This window comes from Tamandua tetradactyla, chromosome 3, assembly GCF_023851605.1.
Source record: "Tamandua tetradactyla isolate mTamTet1 chromosome 3, mTamTet1.pri, whole genome shotgun sequence".
Classification (NCBI taxonomy): Eukaryota; Metazoa; Chordata; class Mammalia; order Pilosa; family Myrmecophagidae; genus Tamandua; species Tamandua tetradactyla.
The window spans coordinates 8,119,962-8,145,503 of NC_135329.1; the positions used below are offsets into that span (position 1 = coordinate 8,119,962).

The 25,542-nt window shown below is 40.1% G+C and overlaps 2 protein-coding genes across 6 annotated transcripts in view; one reads left to right on the top strand and one right to left on the bottom strand.

Annotated features, from left to right (window-relative positions):
- Window positions 1-668: 668 nt before the first annotated feature.
- PTRHD1 (peptidyl-tRNA hydrolase domain containing 1) lies at window positions 669-4,907 on the bottom strand. 2 transcript variants are annotated; one of them, XM_077152291.1, is made up of 2 exons: window positions 4,649-4,907; window positions 669-1,000 (listed from the first exon to the last, which is right to left on the bottom strand). In XM_077152291.1, exons 1-2 carry the CDS (start codon window positions 4,898-4,900, stop codon window positions 830-832), a joined length of 423 nt encoding a protein of 140 aa, XP_077008406.1. In that variant the 5' UTR covers window positions 4,901-4,907; the 3' UTR covers window positions 669-829. The 2 variants fall into 2 exon arrangements, 1 of the variants encoding a protein (XP_077008406.1); XR_013172321.1 differs by lacking the exon at window positions 4,649-4,907 and adding an exon at window positions 4,497-4,634 and having other exon boundaries at window positions 886-1,000.
- Window positions 4,622-25,542, top strand: part of CENPO (centromere protein O) — a 75,287-nt gene continuing 54,366 nt past the window's right edge. The window contains exons 1-3 of one of the 4 annotated variants that reach the window (XM_077152289.1): window positions 4,622-4,687; window positions 4,992-5,198; window positions 5,345-5,429. In XM_077152289.1, the coding sequence (XP_077008404.1) occupies window positions 5,384-5,429 (46 nt within the window). In that variant the 5' untranslated portion in view covers window positions 4,622-4,687; window positions 4,992-5,198; window positions 5,345-5,383. Of the gene's footprint in view, window positions 4,878-4,949; window positions 5,199-5,243; window positions 5,430-25,542 lie in introns of those variants that run through there. The other 3 variants (XM_077152288.1, XM_077152290.1, XM_077152287.1) reach the window with 3 other exon arrangements.

Below are 25,542 nucleotides of genomic sequence, written 5' to 3' on the forward strand. Positions count from 1 at the left end.
TCTTTTTGTGGTGCAGATTCTCCATTTGCAAAACGCTCATAGTAAAAGCGTTCCCTCATAGGTCAGAGTAAAGGAGGAAATGTATGTAAGGAACTCAGCACAGTCCTTGGCATGTAGCATATACTCAATAGTTTACGTAGCTACTGGCTCAGGAAGGGCTTGGTTTTGAGTGACTACAGAAGGTGATGAGTTTGGAGTTAGGGTGCACTAGCAGGAACTTCAAGTTAAAAGGACATTTGTAGGCCTGAAACTTAGGAGGAAGGCATGAGAAAGGTAGTTTTTGGAGATTCCCACATAATGGCATTGAGTGAAATCCTAAGCCTTGAAAAATCAAGTCATATAATGATGGTACATTAAACTTTAAGAAATACTTCATAAATATATATGAACTTATTGATGACTAAAACTAAAAGTATTCGCATTACTTAGAGAGAAGACAGCCTTGCGCACTTCTTTTATGTTCATTATTCCTGCATCAGGAGGTCACAGTTGGGCTGTAGATGGTCCTATCAAGCTTTAAAGGAGCTGACTCAGTGCATAGCCATGCAGATAGGAGGATGCTCCCTTGACCCCTGCATCAGAGTCTGACCAAATATTCCTGCAAAGCAATAACCCAGAGACAACACCGCTGTTCACCCACTTTCCCCCACCTGAACAGAAACAGGAGGTGCTGATCATGCCAACTTTAATGTGATCATGTGTTTGACCTTCAAGAAACTCATAATTTAAAGGAAAGAGCAAGTAGACACTAAAAGGAGTACACGATGCCTAGGGATAGCCAGCATGCTATTTCTGGATCCCAGATGATCAAAACAATTGGTAAGAGCAGTCATTTGAATAATCGGAACTTCTTCAAATACTGGTTCACTTCTCCCTTGGGGTAGGGCCGGAGTGCGATGCAAGTGGCAATATTCTCTGGCTGCTCCAGCCACAGCATGTGGTCAACGTTCTGCTGTTGCAGGGTCTCGGCCAGCTCCTTTAGGGTGCTCTCATCCGGGGCCTGCAGGGAGCAGAGCACAGAATGCAGACTCAATAGGCTGTTTAGGAATTTTCAAAATGTGAAAACAAAAGGGGGTAGGGATGGACGGGTTCCTCTCAATTGAAAGCGAAGGGACAGCTTTACTAAAGAAAGGGCTGCAGAATTTTTTCAGGAACAACATTTCATTTTTTGGTTCACTCTTCACTCATTGTAGGGCCTCAGGTAACTGCCTTGAGGCAAAGGAGGGGAGAAGTTTCATATTCCTGTTTATAAAATGGAGAAGATTTCTCTCTTCCTTCTTGAGATGTTATCTGAATGTTAGTAATTATGCTTTACTTATTTCCTACTTCTCTTTATTGGTGATGCCATAATAGCTCTCCTTAATCCTTCACCCAGCTCTGAGCTGAGTACTGGAAGGATTCTGAAAATCATATCCACTCCAGCCTTCCCCCTCCTCCCCCATTCCACCCTGTTTCCCTTTTGCTGGGGTACTCCTACTTGTTTACTCGAGGGAGGGCAAACTATTCTCTAACATTCTTTTGAAATTGTTTCCCAAACATCTCATCACCCATGCTGAATCCCAGTAAAGAAAGTACTAAAGCTATCACTTAGAAAATAAGGATAATCAGTGTATAATTTTGCATAAGGTATATTTCTTGCCTAATGGCAGAAGCCATAAAGATAACTGGAGGCTTGTTTTAACAAATTAGAGAATGCTGTGACTGTCACTCTCAATCTACTGAGTCCAGCAGTTACCTGTGGGCAGAGACATGCTGGAGGATAGGTCAATCTCCCCTCCCTTCTTCAGCATCTGCCAGTGTTCTAGTTTGCTAGCTGCCGGAATGCAACATACCAGAAATGGAACAGCTTTTAGAAGGGGGAATTTAATGAGTTGCTAGTTTATACTTCTAAGGCCAAGAAAATGTTCAGTTAAAACAAGTCTATAGAAATGTCCAACCTAAGGCATCCAGGGAAAGATACCTTGGTTCAAGAAGGCTGATGAAGTTCAGAGTTTCTGTCTCAAGTGAGAAGGTACATGGTGAACACAGTCAGGGCTTCTCTCTCAGCTGGAAGGACACATGGCATCATCTGCTAGCTTTCTCTACTGGCTTCTGGTTTCATGAAGCTCCCCAGATGTTTTCCTTCTTCTGGGTCACTGGCTCATGGACTCTGCTTCGTGGTGCTGCAGCATTCTCTGCTCTCTCTGAATCTCTTTTCTCCAAAATGTTTCCTCTTTTATAGGACTCCAATAAACCAATCAAGATCCACCCAAATGGATGGACACATGTCATCACCTAATCCAACTTAACAACCAGAGCAGAATGACATAGCCACGAGAAGCAGGAGAGAAAGCTAGCAGATGATGCCATGTTCACCATGTGCCCTTCCTGCTGAGAGAGAAGCCCTGACTGTGTTAGCCATGTACCTTCTCACTTGACAGAGAAACTCCGAACTTCATCGGCCTTCTTGAACCAAGGTATCTCTCCCTGGATGCCTTAGATCAGACATTTCTATAGAATTGTTTTAATTAGGACATTTTCTTGGCCTTACAACTGTAAACTAGCAACTCATTAAATTCCCCCTTTTAAAAGCTGTTCAATTTCTGGTATACTGCATTCCAGCAGCTAGCAAACTAGAACAGATTTTGGTACCAGGAGTGGGGTAGGAAAGTGAGCTAGCAGATGACGCCACGTTTGCTATGTGCCCTTCCAGCTGAGAGAGAAGCCCTGACTGTGTTTGCCATGTGCCTTCTCACTTGAGAGAGAAACTCTGAACTTCATCAGCCTTCTTGAACCAAGGTATCTTTTCCTGGATGCCTTAGGTTGGACATTTCTATAGACTTGCTTTAATTGGGACATTTTCTCGGCCTTAGAACTGTAAACTAGCAACTTATTAAATTCCCTTTTAAAAGTCATTCCATTCCTGGTATATTGCATTCTAGCAGCTAGCAAACAGAACAGCCAGCAACACAGTACAATGAATTAGGGTGAGGTCTCTGGAATTAGACTGAGTTCAAACCTTGCTCTACTGCCTACTAATTATCTGAAGGTTCACAAGTTATATGACTTAGCTGGGCCTGTTTTAAATTTTGTAAAACGGGGACGACAATGTTTCTTAGTAGTAATGAGGATTCAATAAAATTAGGTGCAGACCTATGCCTGGCACATAGTAAGCACCCAATAAATGTAGTCAATCTTGGTCTTGTCATATATTTTATTGATCTTTCTGGCTGCTGCCACCCCTTGATTTAATATGACTCTGAAGTCCCTTTCTTGAATCATGGCTATAGAAGCTAGGAATGGTCAGATGTCTTTTAAAGTCAGGGAAGTCACTTAATCTCTGTGTTTCAGATATTCACCTGAGGGAAGGAGTAATGTATTATGTCTGAAAGTGAGGCGGGGGGAAGGAGCATGGGGTCAGAATCAGATGGTTTCTTGAGGCCCTCTTCCTATACAAAGAATCTAAATGAAAACCTATCTGCTTCTTTTCTGCCTACTCATAGCCTCTTAAAACATTCTCCTAAAGGTTATTCCTTGATTTTCCACTACCCAACATCAATTTTTCTTTTGTAAGAAAATCTGTCTTTGCCAGCTAGCCATGAAGGGATTACTGCACCTCTCCACCGCAGACTTCTGGTAAGTTTATTTTAAAGCAATTTTTGTTCTCATTATACAATATGTACTTAATGTAGAAAAATCTAAAATATAGAAAAGCATTAGGGAAACCCAAATCTCACCACTCCTCACTTAATATTTAGATGTATTTCTTCAGTTTTCCTTTCAAAAAATCAGGGTCATGCTGTGAATAGAATGTAGTACAATTAGCATCTTATCCTGAGCACTGTTCCATGTCACTAAATATGCTCCAAAATCTTGCTTTGCAATAGCTGTGTAATAATGTGTAATAACGGCAAGGATTAATTTAACCAATCCCTAGCTGGATATTTTTAAATTTCCATATTTTTTTACCATTTAAAGTGCTCGTATGAATAGCCCTGTGCAAAGCTCTTTGGGTGCATATGATTAATTTTTTAGGTTAAATTTATAGCAGCAGAACTGGCAGTCAAAGGGTAAGCGCAACAGCAGTTTGACCACCTGCAAAAAAGAACGCAACCCCTACTTTAAAAGCTGTACCGATTTACAACCCTGGTGTCTGGCGTTTTGATGGTTGGGTCATTTATACTAGAGTTTTAAATATTTATTTTTAAATAATTTGGAGTCACATCCAGGTAAATGTTTCCGTTTGGCTTCAGTTTATGAGGATGAGAAACCCTCATCCCTTCACGGCCGGTTTTGGAGACGGGAAATACTCTCTGGCACGGTTTTTAAAGCCGGTCCCGTGCATAGGTTGATTTCAAAGGCCGGGTCTGGCCCCACCTGCCTCCGACGGCACAGGCAACTACCAAGAGGACACTGGAGCCACCAGTTTCCGGGAAGACTGAAGGTGTACAGGAAAACACTATTAATAACGGACCCCACGCCTCTACCCAGACAAGGTAAGGCTCCCCGGGCAGTACCTCGAGTCCAGAAACCTTTCAAACCTAGACGTAAACGACTCCACCTTCACAGCGCTACTCCCACTCACGCTATTCCGCCCTCGAACTTAAAGCCACACCCACTTCCGGTCCCACGTCCTCGGCGTCCCACCCCCTCCGCTGGCGTGTCTTACCTCCAGGACCACCTTGCGCATGCGTCCCAGATCCCGGAGGTAAGCAACCGTGTCCGGGTGGTCGCGGTGAGTATGCAAGGCCGCGGTGGCTGCGTGACAAGCTTGCGCTACCAAGGCGCCTACTGGCCAGGAGAACGGAGCCTGTGATAGATCCTTTCGTAGTACCAAATATTGCACCAGGACCTGCGGCTCTGCGGTAGAAGCCGCCATCTTCCTTACTAGCAGAAAGGCTGGGCCCGCTCCCCGGTGCATTTTGGGATGTGGGAGGGTCCCTGAGCGCTGCCATTTTTTTGTACGGCAGGAGCGCAAAGCACACTGGGACCGACTGGATTGGTTTTTCTAGGCGGGAATTCTCGTCCCTGGCCGGCTGAGCAAGAGGAAGTTAGAAAGAGACCATAGGAAAGTCAGACCCAATGTCGGACGGGACCGTGACCAGGGTGGAGGCCAGGGAGGCCTTTTAGAGCTCCTTCCGTATGCAAGGGCAGCTGGTTGAAGCACCGCGCGGCGCCCTCGGGCGCGCGCGGAGGTGAGGAGGCCGAAGTGGCACCAGGTGAGGGGGCGCGGGCCGGGCGGGCGGGGAGGAGGGTGCTGGCGAGGCCCCGGTGCGCGCGAGCGAGGGGCGGGGGTCCAGCCGTCGGGGCCTGTTGGACGTCACGCCATTTGGACGTGACTTTGTGGCCGTTTTTCTTTTGCCAGGAAGGAAGTCCAGGTCCCCATTCTTGGAAATCTGAGGAGATGGAGCCCACGAATAGCTTACGTCAAGACGGCGAGTCCGAAGGAGGTATTGAAAGGGCCCCCTTTCCCCCTTTATTAACTGCTGCCCGAAGAATGCCCCGGGCCGAGGGAGCCTTCCCTCAGGTACCTGCTGTGTGACCTGCCCTGTCGGCTCAGGGTGGGAAAGGGAACTAACGGTGAAGACCGCGGGGCGGGCAGCCTCCATCACTGGACAAGGAAAAATTACTCCAGATTTTTCTGGGCTCCTGCTTCTCTCTGACCTGGTAGGTTGAGTTCGTATTTGCTCAGTGTGTATATTCCCAGCCAGGGCTCTGGCCGGTGTGGTCCTTACCCAGGTTCCCAGGATTTTGTGGGGGCTGTTTAGGCACTACCCCTGAGGGCCGGGCAGTGCGGGGAAGTGGCTTGGGTTAGGGTTAGGGTTGGAGTCCTGGCTCTGCCGTTATAAATAATTGTGTCCTTGGACAAGTAACTTGACCTTTTTCTGCCTCAGTTTCTTCATCTGGCGAATGGAAGTGATCCATAGGGTTGTTAATAGTGGTTGTGGAAATTAAATAAGTATTTAGTTCTTTCCATGCCTTGCAAGTAGAGCATTTAGCACATGGTTAATATCATATAGGAGATATTCAGTAAATACTTTTTTTAAGTTACTTACATGCATCGCAAGTAAAACCTCTTGTACAAGTGTCTGAAATGTAGGAAATGTTCAGTAAATGCTTTATGATTAGTTGATTAGCAATTGTGACCTTTGCTGTATTGATCCTTAATTAGTCTTTTGAGGACTGAGATTTGCCTTTGAACTTCTGTCAGGAGGTGGTGTTGTTTCCTCTACACTTGTGGACACCTTTAGTGTGTCTTTATAGTCTTATACTGCAAATACTTTCCAGAGTATCAAGTTACTTGCACCAAAAAATAATGTAGTAACATCTTGGAAAACCTACATAAAACTTAATTTTAAAAATAGTTCTGTGGTTCAGTGGTAGAATGTGCGCCTTTCATGCTGGAGACCTGGGTTTGATTCCTAGACCATGCACCCCCCCAAAAAAATTAAAAATAAAAATAAATAAATAAATAAAATATAATTCTACAGTTTTTGAAATTATTTCCAAGACAGTTGGGAAATATGATAACCCTGTTCTTCTGGTTCATTATTATCCTGGGTAACTGAAACTAAGACATGAGATAATAAAATGTCTGGGTTGAGATTTATTGTTACTACAAGAATATGAATAAATTTGGTGACTTTATGTGTCTCAGGAACAATCCAAAATCAGTAGTGACCCCTCCTTTAGTCTAGACCTAATTTTCTTTTAAATTAAATGATGAGGTGGAAGTTTTGGAATATCAAAAGAGTTAGACCAGTTGACCAGTTGAAGCATTATTCTGCAACTCTTTTGTTCTGTACCCAAAATGTTATTTAAAGATTTAGCTGTTACCCATTCTGGTTTTAACCTTCTGCTTGTGTGGTTTCAGCTTTCTGCTTATGACTTGAATTCTTTCAAAAGTGAGCAGTCTCACCTCCCCACTAATTTGCAGGGGGAGGACACAGAGTTTTGGTTGCAACAAGAGGGCTTATTCAGAAGGGGAGGGGTTTTGACCTCTGTTCTAGTTTGCTTTCTGCACCTCCAAAGGCCTGGGCTGAGCTGTGAGTGCTGAGATGAGGTATGCTCAGCTGCTTGGGCTGTGCTATGTTGTGCTCTCTCATTTAAGCACCAGCCAATTAAGTCAAACATCATTCATTGCAGCAGGCACGCCTCCTAGCCAGCTCCAGGTGTAATCAACAACAGATGAGGTTCACATGCAGTTGGCTTATGTCCACAGCAACAGAACTAGGTGCCTTCACCTGGCCAAGTTGGCAACTGAATCTAACTACCACAACCTCTTTTGTAACCTTTTTGGGGGGGAACAGAACTGACTGGTTGAAATGAGATGCAGTCATAACTTCCAAGCCGAGGCAGGCTCACTGAGTAGATATTTCCTCTCTTTTCCTTAGGCACAAGTTGGCCTTTTTTTTTTTTTCCACATTTTTTATTGTGAAATATATATATATATATGTAATACATTTCAAAGTACGTTGTAACAACTAGTTATAGAATAGATTTCAGAATTTGGTATGGGTTACAGTTCTACGATTTTAGATTTTTCCTTCTGGCTGCTCCAAGACACTGGAGACTAAAAGAAATATCGATGTAATGATTCAGCACTCATACTCATTTGTTAAATCCTGTCTTCTCTGTTATAACTTCTCCTCCTATGATCCTTCCCCCAGTCTTTAGGAGTATTTGGGCTATGCCCATTATAACTTTTTCATGTTGAAAAGAGGTTATTGATAATATGGGATGGGGGATGGAACTAGTTTGATGTTCTGGAGAGGCTGGTCACTCTGGGTTTCAGGACTTATGTGGCCTACAAACCGTCTGAAAGTTGTAGGTTTCTGGGAAGTAATCTTAGTGTGTGAAACTTTTGTAGAATCTCAGATAGAGCCCTAGGTGTTCTTTAGGGTGAACAGGAGAGGTTTTGATTGGGATTTGGCTAACCATGGTAATTAGCAGTGTCTAGCTGAAGCTTGCATAAGAGTAGCCTCTTGACTCCATTTGAACTCTCTCAGCCACTGATACCTTATTTGTTACAATTCTTTTCCCCTTTTTGGTCAGGATGGCATTATTAATCCCATAGTGTCAGTCAGGGCCAGGCTCATCCCTGGGAGTCATCCCACATTGCCAGGAGGCATTAACCCCTAGATGTCATGTCCCACACCGGGGGAGGTGGGGGGGGTGTAATGATTTTATTTGCAGAATTGGGTTTAGAGAGAGAGAGAGAGACAGAGGCCACATCTGAGCAACAGAAGAGATTTACTGGAAGCAGTTCTTAGGTATGACTATGGTAGACTTAGTTTCTTCACTATAGAAATAAGCTTCGCAAGAGCAAACCTCACGAACAAGGGGTTGACTTATTAATGTGGGAGTCCCTAATGTTTGAGACTGTATCGGGTTTCCCTGGTGGTAAAGTTACATAGTTCCATATTTTTACTGGTATGGTTTTGTGATCTTGGAAAGTTTGAGAATGTTAGTATCTATTTGGTGTAGTAATACAAGGTGTACCTTTTTTAAAAAAAATATTTTTAGTATAAACAACAAACAAACATATAAGCATCCTTGACATTCAGACATTCTTGGCATGGTTACAATTAGTGGCTCACAATATTATCACATAGTTATGTATTCATCACCATGATCATTTTCTTTAACATTTGCATCTTTCCAGCAAAAGAAAGAAAAAAGAAAAAAACTCATACGTGCCATACCCCTTACCACTCCCTTTCATTGACCCACTAGTATTTCCGTCTACTCAATTTATTTTAACCTTTGTTTCCCCTATTATTTGTTTATTTTTATCCGTATTTTTTCAAAATGTACCTTTTTTGAAGTGACTCTTGAAGACAATAGTTAACAGTTTCAATTTGTTATATTCGTCTTTTTCCTTAGAAAGGGGAAAAAGTTATGTATTGTGAGTGTTTTAGTTCCTTGGCTGCTGAAACAAAGACCATGCACTGGGCTGGCTTAAAAACAGGAATTTATAGGCTCATGGTTTCAGAGGCTAGAAGGCTTGCTGCCTCCCGAAAGAGTTATCTTCAGGCTAGCCAGCAATCTTTGGGATTCTTTGGCTTTTCTGTCATATGGCAATGTACATGGCATTTTGTTATCCTTTCTTCTCTGGGTTCTGTTGATTTCCAGCTTCTGGCTTCTCCCCATGGCTTCTCTCTGACTTTCATTCTGTCTGTAAAGGACTCCAGTAATCTGGATTAAAGCCCAATGTGATTCATTGGAGCCAGACCTTAACTGAAGTCACATCTTGAAAAGATCTTATTTGTAATGCGTCCACACCCTCTAGAAGGAGGACCAAGACCAAATCCAAACTGGTTACATAATTTAATCCACCACAGTGAGTGCCAAGGAATTTTTAGCTCCAGAAAAAGTAAAATTTGACCAAGCATCTCCTGAAACACTTTAATTTAGTCCATGAATGTGCACATTTCAGATCAACTCCCAAATGGTTATGAAGTGATTTTTGTAAACTGTACAGGGACAGGGACTTTGTTTTGCACACCGAAGTGTGAATAACTTCCAGCACAGTCCTGGCCCCTACTAGAGTCATACGTAGTTTTTCGATAAATGGAGTTTTTGTTAAAGCAATTAATCACATGCTAATTGTTAGGACTAGTTAATTAAATTGCTTTTTTTTTTTAAAGAAAATGGGTGAATGTGCTTATTGCTATAATAATGACTTTTCTGTGGCTATATACCAAGTGAAGTTAATCTCCAAGAGCATTGTGTCTGGCTGTCCATTATTTCAACGAAATCATCTATCATATACTAGGTATCAGGGTTATGTGGCTGAACAAAAGCATACATGATGCCTGAATTGGGAACTTTAAGGTCCAGTATGGTGGGGAAATAATCACATTAATTAATATACAATTAAAAATTAATGCTTTTTCTGAGGGAAAGTAACATAATTCATTGAGATCTTATGAGAAGGCACTTGACCTTTTTTGGAGGCCCCCCAAAAAAGTTTCTCTGAGGAAATGCCTCTTGCATCCAGTGCTAAGAATGAGCTAGAGTAAGTTAAGGTGGAGGTGCTCAGTACCCTGGGGAAGAGCATTCCAGGTAGAGGGAATCGCATGTGCAAAGGAACCATGCAGGTTTGAGAGCCTGAAGGGCTTGTGTAGGAGTTCAGAGAGAAGGAGCAGTGTGATGGTTGATGAGGCTGAGAGAGGTGGGCAGAGGCCAGCAGGCTTTATAGGCAGTGGAATGCCATTGAAGGGCTTTAGCCAGCTGAATGATATGATCAGATGGTCTCCAGAATAGAGACAGATTAGGAAGCACTTAAGGCAGGCCACAGGTGGTGGTGGCAGTAGTACAAATATAGAGAAATGGATGTATTTTAGAAAATAAATTCAGTAGAATTTGGTAATGGTTTTGGGGGAGCAGAGGGGAGAAAGAAATGTGTCAAGGATGATACTAAGTATCTGGCCTGCACTATCACTGAGGGATTTGGAAGGAAAAGGTGATGAATTCATTCTTGGACATTTTGAGTGTCAGATTTCTCTAAGGCTTCTAAGCAGAGGTGCTAAAAAGATATTCTGATCTAAAATTCAGGGGAGAGGTTCCGGCTAGAGATACATATTTTGAGATATCCACAAGGTGGCCATTGCAAGTGTGAGTATTGATGAAATGTCTTTAGGAAAGAAGAGGTCTGAGCCTTGGAGAATTCAGCATTTGATGGCCAAGTTAGGATCCGCCTGCAAAGAAAAAAGAAGAATGAGAGAAGTAACATAAGCTTCACAAAAGCTTTGTCTCTCATTTATCACGATGTCTCCAGTGCCTAGAATAGTGACTGGCACAAAATACCTGCTTAATAAGGCTTTCTTGAACCAGGAAAACTAGGAGGCTTTGTGATTGAATTTAAAGGAAGAGAGTGTTTCAAGAAGATAGTGATCGGTATCATATGGTGCTGGGAGATTAGGTAAACTAGACCTTGAAAAATGCCCATTATATTGAGAAACGGGGAAATCTTTCCTGATTTTTATAAGAAATCTTTTTTCTTTGAAAGAAATCTTTCTTATAATAATTTTGTGGAATGATGGCAGCAGAAGTCAGTTTAGAGTTTATTGAGGAGCTAGTGAGAGACAAGAACATGGAAGAAGTGATCATAGGCGACTTCTTTGAAGAAATTTCCTTGGAAAGAAGCAGAAAAAAAAGTAGGTAATAGCTGGAGGATGATGTGGTGAACAAGAATGGGTCTGTTCCAAAGAGGTAGATGTTTATTTGATGCACAATTTATATTTTGGGTAGTGCATTTCCTAATTTAACTCATATGATCAATTTAGTTGAACACCATAAGTACGTGGAATCTTAAATAGGGCATGAGACTTTGTTGCTTTGTCCAGGTTTTAGTATACCCCGATACAACCCAGGGTAGTTTGGGCAAAAGGTAAAAAATGTATTTGTGAGGTCCCCTTGGGGCATTGGGGAGAAAGGAGAAAATAAATCAACTACCTCATTTGGAGAATTTCTGATATTCTTGCAAGTAGTGGAAACAACAAAATCAATAGGCTGAGCCCTCGATCTTGGGGTTTGCTCCTATGAAACATATCTGCAAAGGATAGACTAAGCCTACTTAAAATTAGGCCTAAGAGTCACCCCCAGAGAAGCTCTTTTGTTGCTCAGATGTGGCCTCTCTCTAAACCAACATGGCAAGTGAACTCATTGTCCTTCCCCACTACATGGGACATGACTCCCAGGAGTGTAAATCTCCCTGGCAACATGAGACAGAACTCCCTGGATGAGCCGGGGCCTGGAATCAAAGGATTGAGAAAACCTTGACCAAAAGGGGGAAGAGAGAAATTAGACAAAATAAAGTTTAAGTGGCTGAGAAATTTCAAACAGTCAAAAGTTTATCCTGGAGGTTATTCTTACACATTATATAGATATTCCTTTTTAGTTTATGGGTATATTGGCGGGCTGGAGGGAAGTACCTGAGACTGTTGAGCTGTGTTCCAATGGCCTTGATTCTTTTTTATTTTTTTTTTAAAATACCGAAAAACGCCAAACACAAACATTGGTAACTTTTTTTATTTATTAATTTAAAAAAATTAACAAACAAAAGCATTAACATATCATTCCGTTATACATATATAATCAGTAATTCTTAATATCATCACATAGTTGCATATTCATCATTTCTTAGAACATTTCAATCAATTTAGAAAAAAAAAAGACAACAGAAAAAGAAATCAAACGATAACAGAAAAAAAAAGATTATACATAACATACCCCTTACCCCTTGCTTTCATTTATCACTACCATTTCAAACTAAATTTATTTTAACATTTGTTCCCCCTATTATTTATTTTTATTCCATATGTTCTACTCATCTGTTGACATGGTAGATAAAAGGAGCATCAGACACAAGGTTTTCACAATCACAGAGTCACATTGTGAAAGCTATATCATTGTTCAATCATCCTCAAGAAACATGGCTGCTGGAACACAGCTCTACATTTTCAGGCAGTTCCCTCCAGCCTCTCCACTACATCTTGAACATCAAGGTGATATCTACTTAATGCGTAAGAATAACCTCCAGGATAACCTCTTGACTCTGTTTGCAGTCTTTCAGCCATTGCCACTTTGTCTCATTTCACTCTTCCCCCTTTTGGTTGAGAAGGTTTTCTCAATCCCTTGATGCTAAGTCTCAGCTCATTCAAGGGTTTTTCTCAATCCCTTGATGCTGGGTCTCAACTCATTCCAGAATCTCTGTCCCACATTGCCAGAAAGGTCCACACCCCTGGGAGTCATGTCCCACGCAGAGAGGGAGAGGGTGGTGAGATTGCTCGTCATGTTGGCTGGAGAGAGAGGCTACATCTGAGCAACAAAAGAGGCTCTCTTGGGGGTGACTCTTAGACCTAGATTTTAAGTAGACTTGACCTATCCTTTGTGGGGTTAAGTTTCATATGAACAAACCCCAAGACTGAGGGCTCAGCCTATAACTTTGGATGTCCACACTGCTTTTGAGAATATCAAAAATTCAACTTGGGGAAGTTGAATTTCTCCCTGTTCTCACCATTCCCCAAAGGGGGCTTTGCAAATACTTTTCCACTCACTGATCAGATCACTCTGGGATTCATTGGGGCATCACTCTGGACAAACCAACAAAATCTCATGTTGTACTCAAGGTTCCATGTACTTATGTTCAACCAACTATCTACGTAAGTTACATTAGGACATACACTAGTCTAAATATAAATTTTGTACCAAATAAACATTTTTTGCTTTAGTCTCACACATAAGGTGAAATTTAAAAATATTAATTACCATCTGTTTTCAACACCCTGCACTAATGACATTCCTTTGTTCTTCCTCATGCAAAAACGTTTAAAAAATTTGTACATTGTACATTTCACTATTATTATACACTCTAGGCATTCCTAGACTATACCATCTCAATCTTTAACTTCTATCTTTCTTTCTGATTTCATTTATGCCCCCAGCCCTCCTCCCTTTATCATGCTCACATGCAACTTCATTCAGTGGTTTAACTTAATTATATTATAGTTAGGTAGTATTGTGCTGTCCATTTCTGAGTTTTTGTATCCAGTCCTGTTGCACAGTCTGTATCCCTTCAGCTCCAATTACCCAGTATCTTACCCTATTTCTATCTCCTGATGGTCTCTGTTACCAACGAAATATTCCAAGTTTATTCACTAATGTCAGTTCATATCAGTGAGACCATACAGTATTTGTCCTTTAGTTTTTGACTAGTCTCACTCAGCATAATGTTCTCAAGGTCCATCCATGTTATTACATGCTTCATCACTTTATTCTGTCTTAAAGCTGCATAATATTCCATCGTATGTATATACCACAGGTTGTATAGCCACTTGTCAGTTGATGGACATTTTGGCTGTTTCCATCTCTTTGGAATTGTAAATAACGCTGCTATAAACATTGGTGTGCAAATGTCCGTTTGTGTCTTTGCCCTTAAGTCCTTTGAGTAGATACTCAGCAATGGTATTGCTGGGTCGTATGGCAATTCTATATTCAGCTTTTTGAGGAACCGCCAAACTGCCTTCCACAGCGGTTGCACCATTTGACATTCCCACCAACAGTGGATAAGTGTGCCTCTTTCTCCACATCCTCTCCAGCACTTGTCATTTTCTGTTTTGTTGATAATGGCCATTCTGGTGGGTGTGAGATGATATCTCATTGTGGTTTTGATTTGCATTTCTCTAATGGCCAGGGACGTTGAGCATCTCTTCATGTGCCTTTTGGCCATTTGTATTTCCTCTTCTGAGAAGTGTCTGTTCAAGTCTTTTTCTCATTTTGTAATTGGATTAGCTGTCTTTTTGTTGTTGAGTTGAACAATCTCTTTATAAATTCTGGATACTAGACTTTTATCTGATATGTCGTTTCCAAATATTGTCTCCCGTTGTGTAGGCTGTCTTTTTACTTTCTTGATGAAGTTGTTTCATGCACAAAAGTGTTTAATTTTGAGGAGTTCCCATTTCTTTCTTTCTTCAGTGCTCTTGCTTTGGGTGTAAGATCTATAAAACCACCTCCAAGTATAAGATTTATAAGCTATTTCCCTACATTTTCCTCTAACTGTTTTATGGTCTAGACCTAATGTTTAGATCTTTGATCCATTTTGAGTTAACTTTTGTATAGGGTGTGAGATACGGGTCCTCTTTCATTCTTTTGCATATGGATATCCAGTTCTCTAGGCACCATTTATTAAAGAGACTGTTCTCTCCCAGGTGAGTTGGGTTGACTGCATTATCAAAGATTAAATGTCCGTAGATGTGAGGGTCTATGTCTGAACACTCTGTTCGATTCCATTGGTCAGTATATCTATCTTTATGCCAGTACCATGCTGTTTTGACCACTGTGGCTTCATAATACGCCTTAAAGTCCGGCAGCGTGAGACCTCCAGCTTTGTTTTTTTTTCCTCAAGATACTTTTAGCAATACGGGTCACCAGGCCCTTCTAGATAAATTTGCTTATTGGTTTTTCTATTTCTGAAAAATAAGTTGTTGGGATTTTGATTGGTGTTGCGTTGAATCTAAATTTAGGTAGAATTGACAACTTAACTATATTTAGTCTTCCAGTCCATGAACACGGCATGCCCTTCCATCTGTTTAAATCTTCTGTGATTTCTTTTAACAGTTTCTTGTAGTTTTCTTTGTATAGGTCTTTTCTTTCTTTAGTTAAATTTATTCCTAAGTATTTTATTCTTTTAGTAGCAATTGTAAGTGGAATTCATTTCTTGCTTTCCCCCACAGATTGTTCATTACTAGTGTATAGAAACACTACAGATTTTTGAGTGTTGATCTTATAACCTGCCACTTTGCTGTACTCGTTTATTAGCTCTGGTAGTTTTGCTGTGGATTTTTCAGGGTTTTTGACATATAGTATCGTATCCTCTGCAAACAATGAGAGTTTTACTTCTTCCTTTCCAATTTTGATGCCTTGTATTTCTTTTTCCTGTCTAATTACTCTGGCTAGAACTTCCAACACAATGTTGAATAACAGTGGTGATATGGACATCCTTGTCTTGCTCCTCATCTTAGGGTGAAATTTTTCAGTTTTTCCCCATTGAGGATGATATTAGCTGTGGGTTTTTCATATATTCCCTTTATCATTTTAAGGAAGTTCCCTTCTATTCCTATCCTATGAAGTGTTTTCAGCAAGAAAGGATGTTGAATTTTGTCAAATGCCTTCTCTGCATCAATTGAGATGATCATGTGATTTTTCTGCTTTGATTTGTTGATATGGTGTATTACATTAATTGATTTTCTTATGTTAAACCATCCTTGCATGCCTGGGATGAATCCTACTTGGGTCGTGATGTATAATTCTTTTAATGTGTTGCTGGATTCGAGTTACTAGAATTTTGTTGAGGATTTTTGTATCTATATTCATTAGAGAGATTGGTCTGTAGTTTTCTTTTTTTGTAATATCTTTGCCTGGTTTTGGTATGAGGGTGATGTTGGCTTCATAGAATGAATTAGGTAACTTTCCCTCTGCTTCAGTTTTTTTGAAGAGTTTGAGCAGGATTGGTACTAATACTTTCTGGAATGTTTGGTAGAATTCACATGTGAAGCCGTCTGGTCCTGGACTTTTCTTTTTGGGAAGCTTTTTAATGACTGATTCTGTTTCTTTTTTTTTTTTTATTAATTAACGGAAAAAAAGAAATTAACCCAACATTTAGAAATCACACCACTCTACACATGCAGTCAGCAATTCTCAACATCATCACATAGATGCATGATCATCGTTTCTTAGTACATTTGCATCAGTTTAGAAGAACTAGCAACACAACAGAAAAAGATATAGAATGTTAATATAGAGAAAAGAAATAAAAGTAATAATAATAGTAAAGAAAGAAAGAAACAAACAAAAAAACCTATAGCTCAGATGCAGCTTCATTCAGTGTTTTAACATTATTACTTTACAATTAGGAATTATTGTGCTGTCCATTTTTGAGTTTTTGTATCTAGTCCTGTTGCACAGTCTGTATCCCTTCAGCTCCAATTACCCATTATCTTACCCTGTTTCTAACTCCTGCTGGACTCTGTTACCAATGACATATTCCAAGTTTATTCTCGAATGTCCGTTCACATCAGTGGAACCATACAGTGTTTGTTCTTTAGTTTTTGGCTGGACTCACTCAGCATAATGTTCTCTAGGTCCATCCATGTTATTACATGCTTCATAAGTTTATCCTGTCTTAAAGCTGCATAACATTCCATCGTATGTATATACCACAGTTTGTTTAGCCACTCGTCTGTTGGTGGCTGTTTCCATCTATTTGCAATTGTAAATAACGCTGCTATAAACATTGGTGTACAAATGTCCGTTTGTGTCTTTGCCCTTAAGTCCTCTGAGTAGATACCCAGCAATGGTATTGCTGGGTCGTATGGCAATTCTATATTCAGCTTTTTGAGGAACCACCAAACTGCCTTCCACAGTGGTTGCACCCTTTGACATTCCCACCAACAGTGGATAAGTGTGCCTCTTTCTCCGCATCCTCTCCAGCACTTGTCATTTTCTGTTTTGTTGATAATGGCCATTCTGGTGGGTGTGAGATGATATCTCATTGTGGTTTTGATTTGCATTTCTCTAATGGCCAGGGACATTGAGCATCTCCCCATGTGCCTTTGGCCATTTGTATTTCCTCTTCTGGTAGGTGTCTGTTCAAGTCTTTTTCCCATTTTGTAATTGGGTTGGCTGTCTTTTTGTTGTTGTTGAGTTGAACAATCTCTTTATAAATTCTGGATACTAGACCTTTATCTGATATGTCATTTCCAAATATTGTCTCCCATTGTGTAGGCTGTCTTTCTACTTTCTTGATGAAGTTGTTTGATGCACAAAAGTGTTTAATTTTGAGGAGCTCCCATTCATTTATTTCCTTCTTCAGTGCTCTTGCTTTAGGTTTAAGGTCCATAAAACCGCCTCCAATTGTAAGTTTCATAAGATATCTCCCTACATTTTCCTCTAACTGTTTTATGGTCTTAGACCTAATGTTTAGATCTTTGATCCATTTTGAGTTAACTTTTGTATAAGGTGTGAGATATGGGTCTTCTTTCATTCTTTTGCATATGGATATCCAGTTCTCTAGGCACCATTTATTAAAGAGACTGTTCTGTCCCAGATGAGTTGGCTTGACTGCCTTGTCAAAGATCAAGTGTCCATAGATGAGAGGGTCTATATCTGAGCACTCTATTCAATTACATTGGTCGATAAATCTATCTTTATGCCAATACCATGCTGTTTTGACCACTGTGGCTTCATAATATGCCTTAAAGTCCGGCAGCGCGAGACCTCCAGCTTCGTTTTTTTTCCTCAAGATGTTTTTAGCAATTCGGGGCACCCTGCCCTTCCAGATAAATTTGCTTATTGGTTTTTCTATTTCTGAAAAATAAGTTGTTGGGATTTTGATTGGTATAGCATTGAATCTGTAGATCAATTTAGGTAGGATTGACATCTTAACTATATTTAGTCTTCCAATCCATGAACACGGTATGCCCTTCCATCTATTTAGGTCTTCTGTGATTTCTTTTAGCAGTTTTTTGTTGTTTTCTTTATATAGTTTTTTTGTCTCTTTAGTTAAATTTTTTCCTAGGTATTTTATTATTTTAGTTGTGATTGTAAATGGGATTAGTTTCTTGATTTCCCCCTCAGCTTGTTCATTACTAGTGTATAGAAATGCTACAGATTTTTGGATGTTGATCTTGTAACCTGCTACTTTGCTGTACTCATTTATTAGCTCTAGTAGTTTTGTTGTGGATTTTTGCGGGTTTTCGACGTATAGTATCATATCGTCTGCAAACAGTGATAGTTTTACTTCTTCCTTTCCAATTTTGATGCCTTGTATTTCTTTTTCTTGTCTAATTGCTCTGGCTAGAACCTCCAACACAATGTTGAATAATAGTGGTGATAGTGAGTAATTCTTAATAACAATAATAGAAAGAAAAAAACCAAAAACCAAAAACCTATACCTCACATGCAGCTTCATTCAGTGTTTTAACATAATTGCATTACAATTGGGTAGTATTGTGCTGTCCATTTCTGAGTTTTTATATCCAGTCCCGTTGTACAGTCTGTATCCCTTCAGCTCCCATTATCCCTTCTCTCTTTTTTTTTTTTTTGTAGATTTTTTTTTTATTAATTAAGAAAAGAATTAAGAAAACAATTAGAAATCATTCCAATCTACATGTACAATCAGTAATTCTTAATAACATCACGTAGTTGCATATTCATCATTTCTTAGTACATTTGCATCGATTTAGAAAAAGAAATAAAAAGACAACAGAATAAGAATTAAAACAATAATAGAAAGAAAAAAAAACAAAAAAACAAAAACAAAAAACCTATACCTCACATGCAGCTTCATTCAGTGTTTTAACATAATTGCATTACAATTGGGTAGTATTCTGCTGTCCATTTCTGAGTTTTTATATCCAGTCCCGTTGTACAGTCTGTATCCCTTCATCTCCAATTATCCCTTCTCTTTTTTTTTTTTTTTTAATTAACGGAAAAAAAGAAATTAACCCAACATTTAGAGATCATACCATTCTACATATGCAATCATTAATTCTTAACATCATCACATAGATGCATGATCATCATTTCTTAGTACATTTGCATTGGTTTAGAAGAACTAGCAACATAACCGAAAAAGATATAGAATGTTAATATAGAGAAAAAAATAAAAGTAATAATAGTAAAATCAAAACAAAACAAAACAAAACAAAAACCTATAGCTCAGATGCAGCTTCATTCAGTGTTTTAACATGATTACTTTACAATTAGGTATTATTGTGCTGTCCATTTTTGAGTTTTTGTATCTAGTCCTGTTGCACAGTCTGTATCCCTTCAGCTTCAATTACCCGTTGTCTTACCCTGTTTCTAACTCCTGCTGAACTCTGTTACCAATGACATATTTCAAGTTTATTCTCGAATGTCCGTTCACATCAGTGGGACCATATAGTATTTGTCCTTTAGTTTTTGGCTGGATTCACTCAGCATAATATTCTCTAGGTCCATCCATGTTATTACATGGTTCATAAGTTTATCTTGTCTTAAAGCTGCATAATATTCCATCGTATGTATATACCACAGTTTGTTTAGCCACTCTTCTGTGGGTGGAGATTTTGGCTGTTTCCATCTCTTTGCAATTGTAAATAATGCTGCTATAAACATTGGTGTGCAAATGTCCGTTTGTGTCTTTGCCCTTAAGTCCTTTGAGTAGATACCTAACAATGGTATTGCTGGGTCGTATGGCAATTCTATATTCAGCTTTTTGAGGAACCGCCAAACTGCCTTCCACAGTGGTTGCACCCTTTGACATTCCCACCAACAGTGGATAAGTGTGCCTCTTTCTCCGCATCCTCTCCAGCACTTGTCATTTTCTGTTTTGTTGATAATGGCCATTCTGGTGGGTGTGAGATGATATCTCATTGTGGTTTTGATTTGCATTTCTCTAATGGCCAGGGACATTGAGCATCTCTTCATGTGCCTCTTGGCCATCCGTATTTCCTCTTCTGAGAGGTGTCTGTTCAAGTCTTTTTCCCATTTTGTAATTGGATTGGCTGTCTTTTTGTTGTTGAGATGAACAATCTCTTTATAAATTCTGGATACTAGACCTTTATCTGATATATCATTTCCAAATATTGTCTCCCATTGTGAAGGCTGTCTTTCTACTTTCTTGATGAAGTTCTTTGATGCACAAAAGTGTTTAATTTTGAGGAGTTCCCATTTATTTATTTCCTTCTTCAGTGCTCTTGCTTTAGGTTTAAGGTCCATAAAACCGCCTCCAGTTCTAAGATCCATGATATCTCCCAACATTTTCCTCTAACTGTTTTATGGTCTTAGACCTAATGTTTAGATCTTTGATCCATTTTGAGTTAACTTTTGTATAGGGTGTGAGAGATGGGTCTTCTTTCATTCTTTTGCATATGGATATCCAGTTCTCTAGGCACCATTTATTGAAGAGACTGCTCTGTCCCAGGTGAGTTGGCTTGACTGCCTTATCAAAGATCAAATGTCCATAGATGAGAGGGTCTATATCTGAGTACTCTATTCGATTCCATTGGTCGATATATCTATCTTTATGCCAATACCATGCTGTTTTGACCACTGTGGCTTCATAATATGCCTTAAAGTCAGGCAGCGCAAGACCTCCAGCTTCGTTTTTTTTCCTCAAGATGTTTTTAGCAATTCGGGGCACCCTGCCCTTCCAGATAAATATGCTTATTGGTTTTTCTATTTCTGAAAAATAAGTTGTTGGGATTTTGATTGGTATTGCATTGAATCTGTAAATCAATTTAGGTAAGATTGACATCTTAACTATATTTAGTCTTCCAATCCATGAACACGGTATGCCCTTCCATCTATTTAGGTCTTCTGTGATTTCTTTTAGCAGTTTTTTGTAGTTTTCTTTATATAGGTTTTTTGTCTCTTTAGTTAAATTTATTCCTAGGTATTTTATTCTTTTACTTGCGATTGTAAATGGGATTCGTTTCTTGATTTCCCCCTCAGCTGGTTCATTACTAGTGTATAGAAATGCTACAGATTTTTGGATGTTGATCTTCTAACCTGCTACTTTGCTGTACTCATTTATTAGCTCTAGTAGTTTTGTTGTGGATTTTTCCGGGTTTTCGACGTATAGTATCATATCGTCTGCAAACAGTGATAGTTTTACTTCTTCCTTTCCAATTTTGATGCCTTGTATTTCTTTTTCTTGTCTAATTGCTCTGGCTAGAACCTCCAACACAATGTTGAATAATAGTGGTGATAGTGGACATCCTTGTCTTGTTCCTGATCTTAGGGGGAAAGTTTTCAATTTTTCCCCATTGAGGATGATATTAGCTGTGGGTTTTTCATATATTCCCTCTATCATTTTAAGGAAGTTCCCTTGTATTCCTATCTTTTGAAGTGTTTTCAACAGGAAAGGATGTTGAATCTTGTCAGATGCCTACTCTGCGTCAATTGAGATGATCATGTGATTTTTCTGCTTTGATTTGTTGATATGGTGTATTACATTAATTGATTTTCTTATGTTGAACCATCCTTGCATACCTGGGATGAATCCTACTTGGTCATGATGTATAATTCTTTTAATGTGTTGTTGGATACGATTTGCTAGAATTTTATTGAAGATTTTTGCATCTGTATTCATTAGAGAGATTGGTCTGTAGTTTTCTTTTTTTGTAATATCTTTGCCTGGTTTTAGTATGAGGGTGATGTTGGCTTCATAGAATGAATTAGGTAGTTTTCCCTACACTTCGATTTTTTTGAAGAGTTTGAAGAGAGTTGGTACTAATTCTTTCTGGAATGTTTGATAGAATTCACATGTGAAGCCGTCTGGTCCTGGACTTTTCTTTTTAGGAAGCTTTTGAATGACTAATTCAGTTTCTTTACTTGTGATTGGTTTGTTGAGGTCATCTATTTCTTCTTGAGTCAAAGTTGGTTGTTCATGTCTTTCCAGGAGCCCGTCCATTTCCTCTAAATTGTTGTATTTATTAGCGTAAAGTTGTTCACAGTATCCTGTTATTACCTCCTTTATTTCTGTGAGGTCAGTAGTTATGTCTCCTCTTCCATTTCTGATCTTATTTATTTGCATCCTCTCTCTTCTTCTTTTTGTCAATCTTGCTAAGGGCCCATCAATCTTATGATTTTCTCATAGAACCAACTTCTGGTCTTATTGATTTTCTCTGTTGTTTTCATGTTTTCAATTTCATTTATTTCTGCTCTAATCTTTGTTATTTCTTTCCTTTTGCTTGCTTTGGAATTAGTTTGCTGTTCTTTCTCCAGTTCTTCCAAGTGGACAGTTAATTCCTGCATTTTTGCCTTTTCTTCTTTTCTGATATAGGCGTCTAGGGCAATAAATTTCCCTCTTAGCACTGCCTTTGCTGCGTCCCATAGGTCTTGATATGTTGTATTTTCATTTTCCTTCGCCTCGAGGTATTTACTAATTTCTCTTGCAATTTCTTCTATGACCCAGTTTTTGTTTAAGAGTGTGTTGTTGAGCCTCCACATATTTGTGAATTTTCTGGCACTCCGCCTATTATTGATTTCCAACTTCATTCCTTTATGATCCGAGAAAGTGTTGTGTATGATTTCAATCTTTTTAAATTTGTTAAGACTTGCTTTGTGACCCAGCATATGGTCTATCTTTGAGAATGATCCATGAGCACTTGAGAAAAAGGTGTATCCTGCTGTTGTGGGATGTAATGTCCTATAAATGTCTGTTAAGTCTAACTCATTTATAGTAATATTCAGATTCTCTATTTCTTTATTGATCCTCTGTCTAAATGTTCTGTCCATTGATCAGAGTGGTGAATTGAAGTCTTCAACTATTATGGTATATGTGTCTATTTCCCTTTTCAGTGTTTGCAGTGTATTCCTCACGTATTTTGGGGCATTCTGGTTCGGTGTGTAAATATTTATGATTGTTATGTCTTCTTGTTTAATTGTTCCTTTTTTTAGTATATAGTGTCCTTCTTTGTCTCTTTTAACTGTTTTACATTTGAAGTCTAATTTGTTGGATATTAGTATAGCCACTCCTGCTCTTTTCTGGTTGTTATTTGCATGAAATATCTTTTCCCAACCTTTCACTTTCAACCTATATTTATCTTTGGGTCTAAGATGTGTTTCCTGTAGACAGCATATAGAAGGATCCTGTTTTTTAATCCGTTCTGTCAGTCTATGTCTTTTGATTGGGGAATTCAGTCCATCAACATTTAGAGTTATTACTGTTTGGATAATATTTTCCTCTACCATTTTGACTTTTGTATTATGTAGATCATATCTGACTTTCCTTCTTTCTACACTCTTCTCCATACTTCTCTATTCTGTCTTTTCGTATCTGACTCTAGTGCTCCCTTTAGTATTTCTTGCAGAGCTGGTCTCTTGGTCACAAATTCTCTCAGTGACTTTTTGCCTGAGCATGTTTTAATTTCTCCCTCATTTTTGAAGGACAATTTTGCTGGATATAGGAGTCTTGGTTGGCAGTTTTTCTCTTTTAGTAATTTAAATATATCATCCCACTGTCTTCTAGCTTCCATGGTTTCTGCTGAGAAATCTACTCATAGTCTTATTGGATTTCCCTTGTATGTGATGGATTGTTTTTCTCTTGCTGCTTTCAAGATCCTCTCTTTCTCTTTGACCTCTGACATTCTAACTAGTAAGTGTGTTGGAGAACACCTATTTGGGTCTAATCTCTTTGGGGTGCGCTGCACTTCTTGAATCTGTAATTTTAGGTCTTTCATAAGAGTTGGGAAATTTTCAGTAATAATTTCTTCCATTAGTTTTTCTCCTCGTTTTCCCCTTCTCTTCTCCTTCTGGGACACCCACAACACGTATATTTGTGCGGTTCGTATTGTCCTTGCGTTCCCTGATACCCTTTTCAAATATTTCCATTCTTTTCCGGATAGTTTCTGTTTGTTTTTGAAATTGAGATGTTCCATCCTCCAAATCAAATCACTAATTCTATCTTCTGTCTCTTTAAATCTATCATTGTAGGTATCAACTGTTTTTTCCATCTTTTCTACTTTATCCTTCACTTCCATAAGCTCTGTGATTAGTTTTTTCAGTTTTTCTATTTCTTCTTTTTGTTCATCCCATGTCTTCTTCATGTCCTCCCTCAATTTATCGATTTCGTTTTTGAAGAGGTTTTCCATTTCTGTTCGTATATTCAGCAGTAGTTGTTTCGGCTCCTGTATCTCATTTGAACTATTGGTTTGTTCCTTTGACTGGGCCATATTCAATTTTCTGAGCGTGATCCGTTATCTTCTGCTGGCGTCTGGGCATTTACTCAGATTTTCCTGGATGTTGGACCCCACAGGTTGAAAGATTTTTCTGTGAAATCTCTGGGTTCTGTTTTTCTTATCCTGCCCAGTAGGTGGCGCTCGTGGCACACGTTTGTCTACGGGTTCCACTAGTAAAAGTTGCTGTGGGTCCTTTAACTTTGGAAAACTCTCGCCGTGGCGGAGGTTCGCCAGCAGAAGCAGCTTGGAAGAGTGCCAGCCGGCCCGAAGGTCCGAACGCGGGGATGGTCGCTGGCCGCCGCAACCCGGGAGAGCGCCCGACCGAATTTCCTAGTCGGCCCGGGGCGCCAAGCGTGGCGGGAGGGCGCCAGCCGCCGCAGGCCAGGAGAATGCACCGTTCCCTGCCGAACCGGGGAGTCACGTGTTTGGAAGGGACCCCCCGGTCACCGTTCTCCGCGGGCTGGGGATTTCCGACCCACCTCTCTCAGTAGGTCCGGGGGGCCTCGCGTAGTGGGGGCGCCAGCTACCTCGGCCCGAGGGGTCCGCCTTCCCAATTCTGCCAGCTGGCCTGGGAAGGAGGAAGGGAGGGACTCCGGCTGCTTGCCGTCCCGCCCAGGAAAGCCCACGCCCCTCGGTGATCTCACCGGAGCTGGTTCTCCCAGACAGTCAGCCATTCTAGGATGGGGTACGCCGTCCCTTTGATCTCCGTCGTGGCTCCGGGAGCTGCTCTGTATCGTCTCCACTCCCCCAGTAGCTGTTCTGGAGGAGGAAAGGTGAGGGTGGCAAGGCTGTCGAGGCCAGTGGCGGAGGAACCGGTGACGGTGGAAGAGGGCACGGTGGTGGTTGGAGAGCCCCCGGAGCAGGAGGAGAAAGGGAAGGATAAGATGGCAGATAGAGCGCCGCTGGAGCAGAAGGGGAAAGAGGAGGGCTGGCTGGCGGCGGGAGCGCTGCCGATGGAGAAGGGGGAATAGGAGGGCTGGCTGGCGGTGGGAGCCTGATTCTGTTTCTTTACCTGTGATTGGTTTGTTGAGGTCATCTATTTCTTCTTGAGTCAAAGTTGGTTGTTCATGCCTTTCTAGAAAGTTGTCCATTTCATCTACATTGTTGTAATTGTTTCAGCTCCTGTATCTCATTTGAACTATTGGTTTGTTCCTTTGACTGGGCCATATCTCCAGTTTTCCTGGTGTGATTTGTTGTTTTTTGCTGGTGTCTAGACCTTTAATTACCTTAATTAGTTTGTTCTGGAGATTGCTTTCACTTCTCATACCTAGGGTTTTCTTGCTGGATAAATTTGTTATCTGTCTGTTCTTTGACATTCAGTTCAACTTTTTCT

What these genes read in the sequence shown, in the direction of transcription:
- PTRHD1 (XM_077152291.1), bottom strand. Translation starts at nt 4,900, where the DNA reads ATGCACCGGGGAGCGGGCCCAGCCTTTCTGCTAGTAAGGAAGATGGCG. An exon ending in TGCGCAAGGTGGTCCTGGAG is followed by an intron (nt 1,001 to 4,648) that starts GTAAGACACGCC and finishes TGCTCCCTGCAG; the next exon opens with GCCCCGGATGAGAGCACCCT.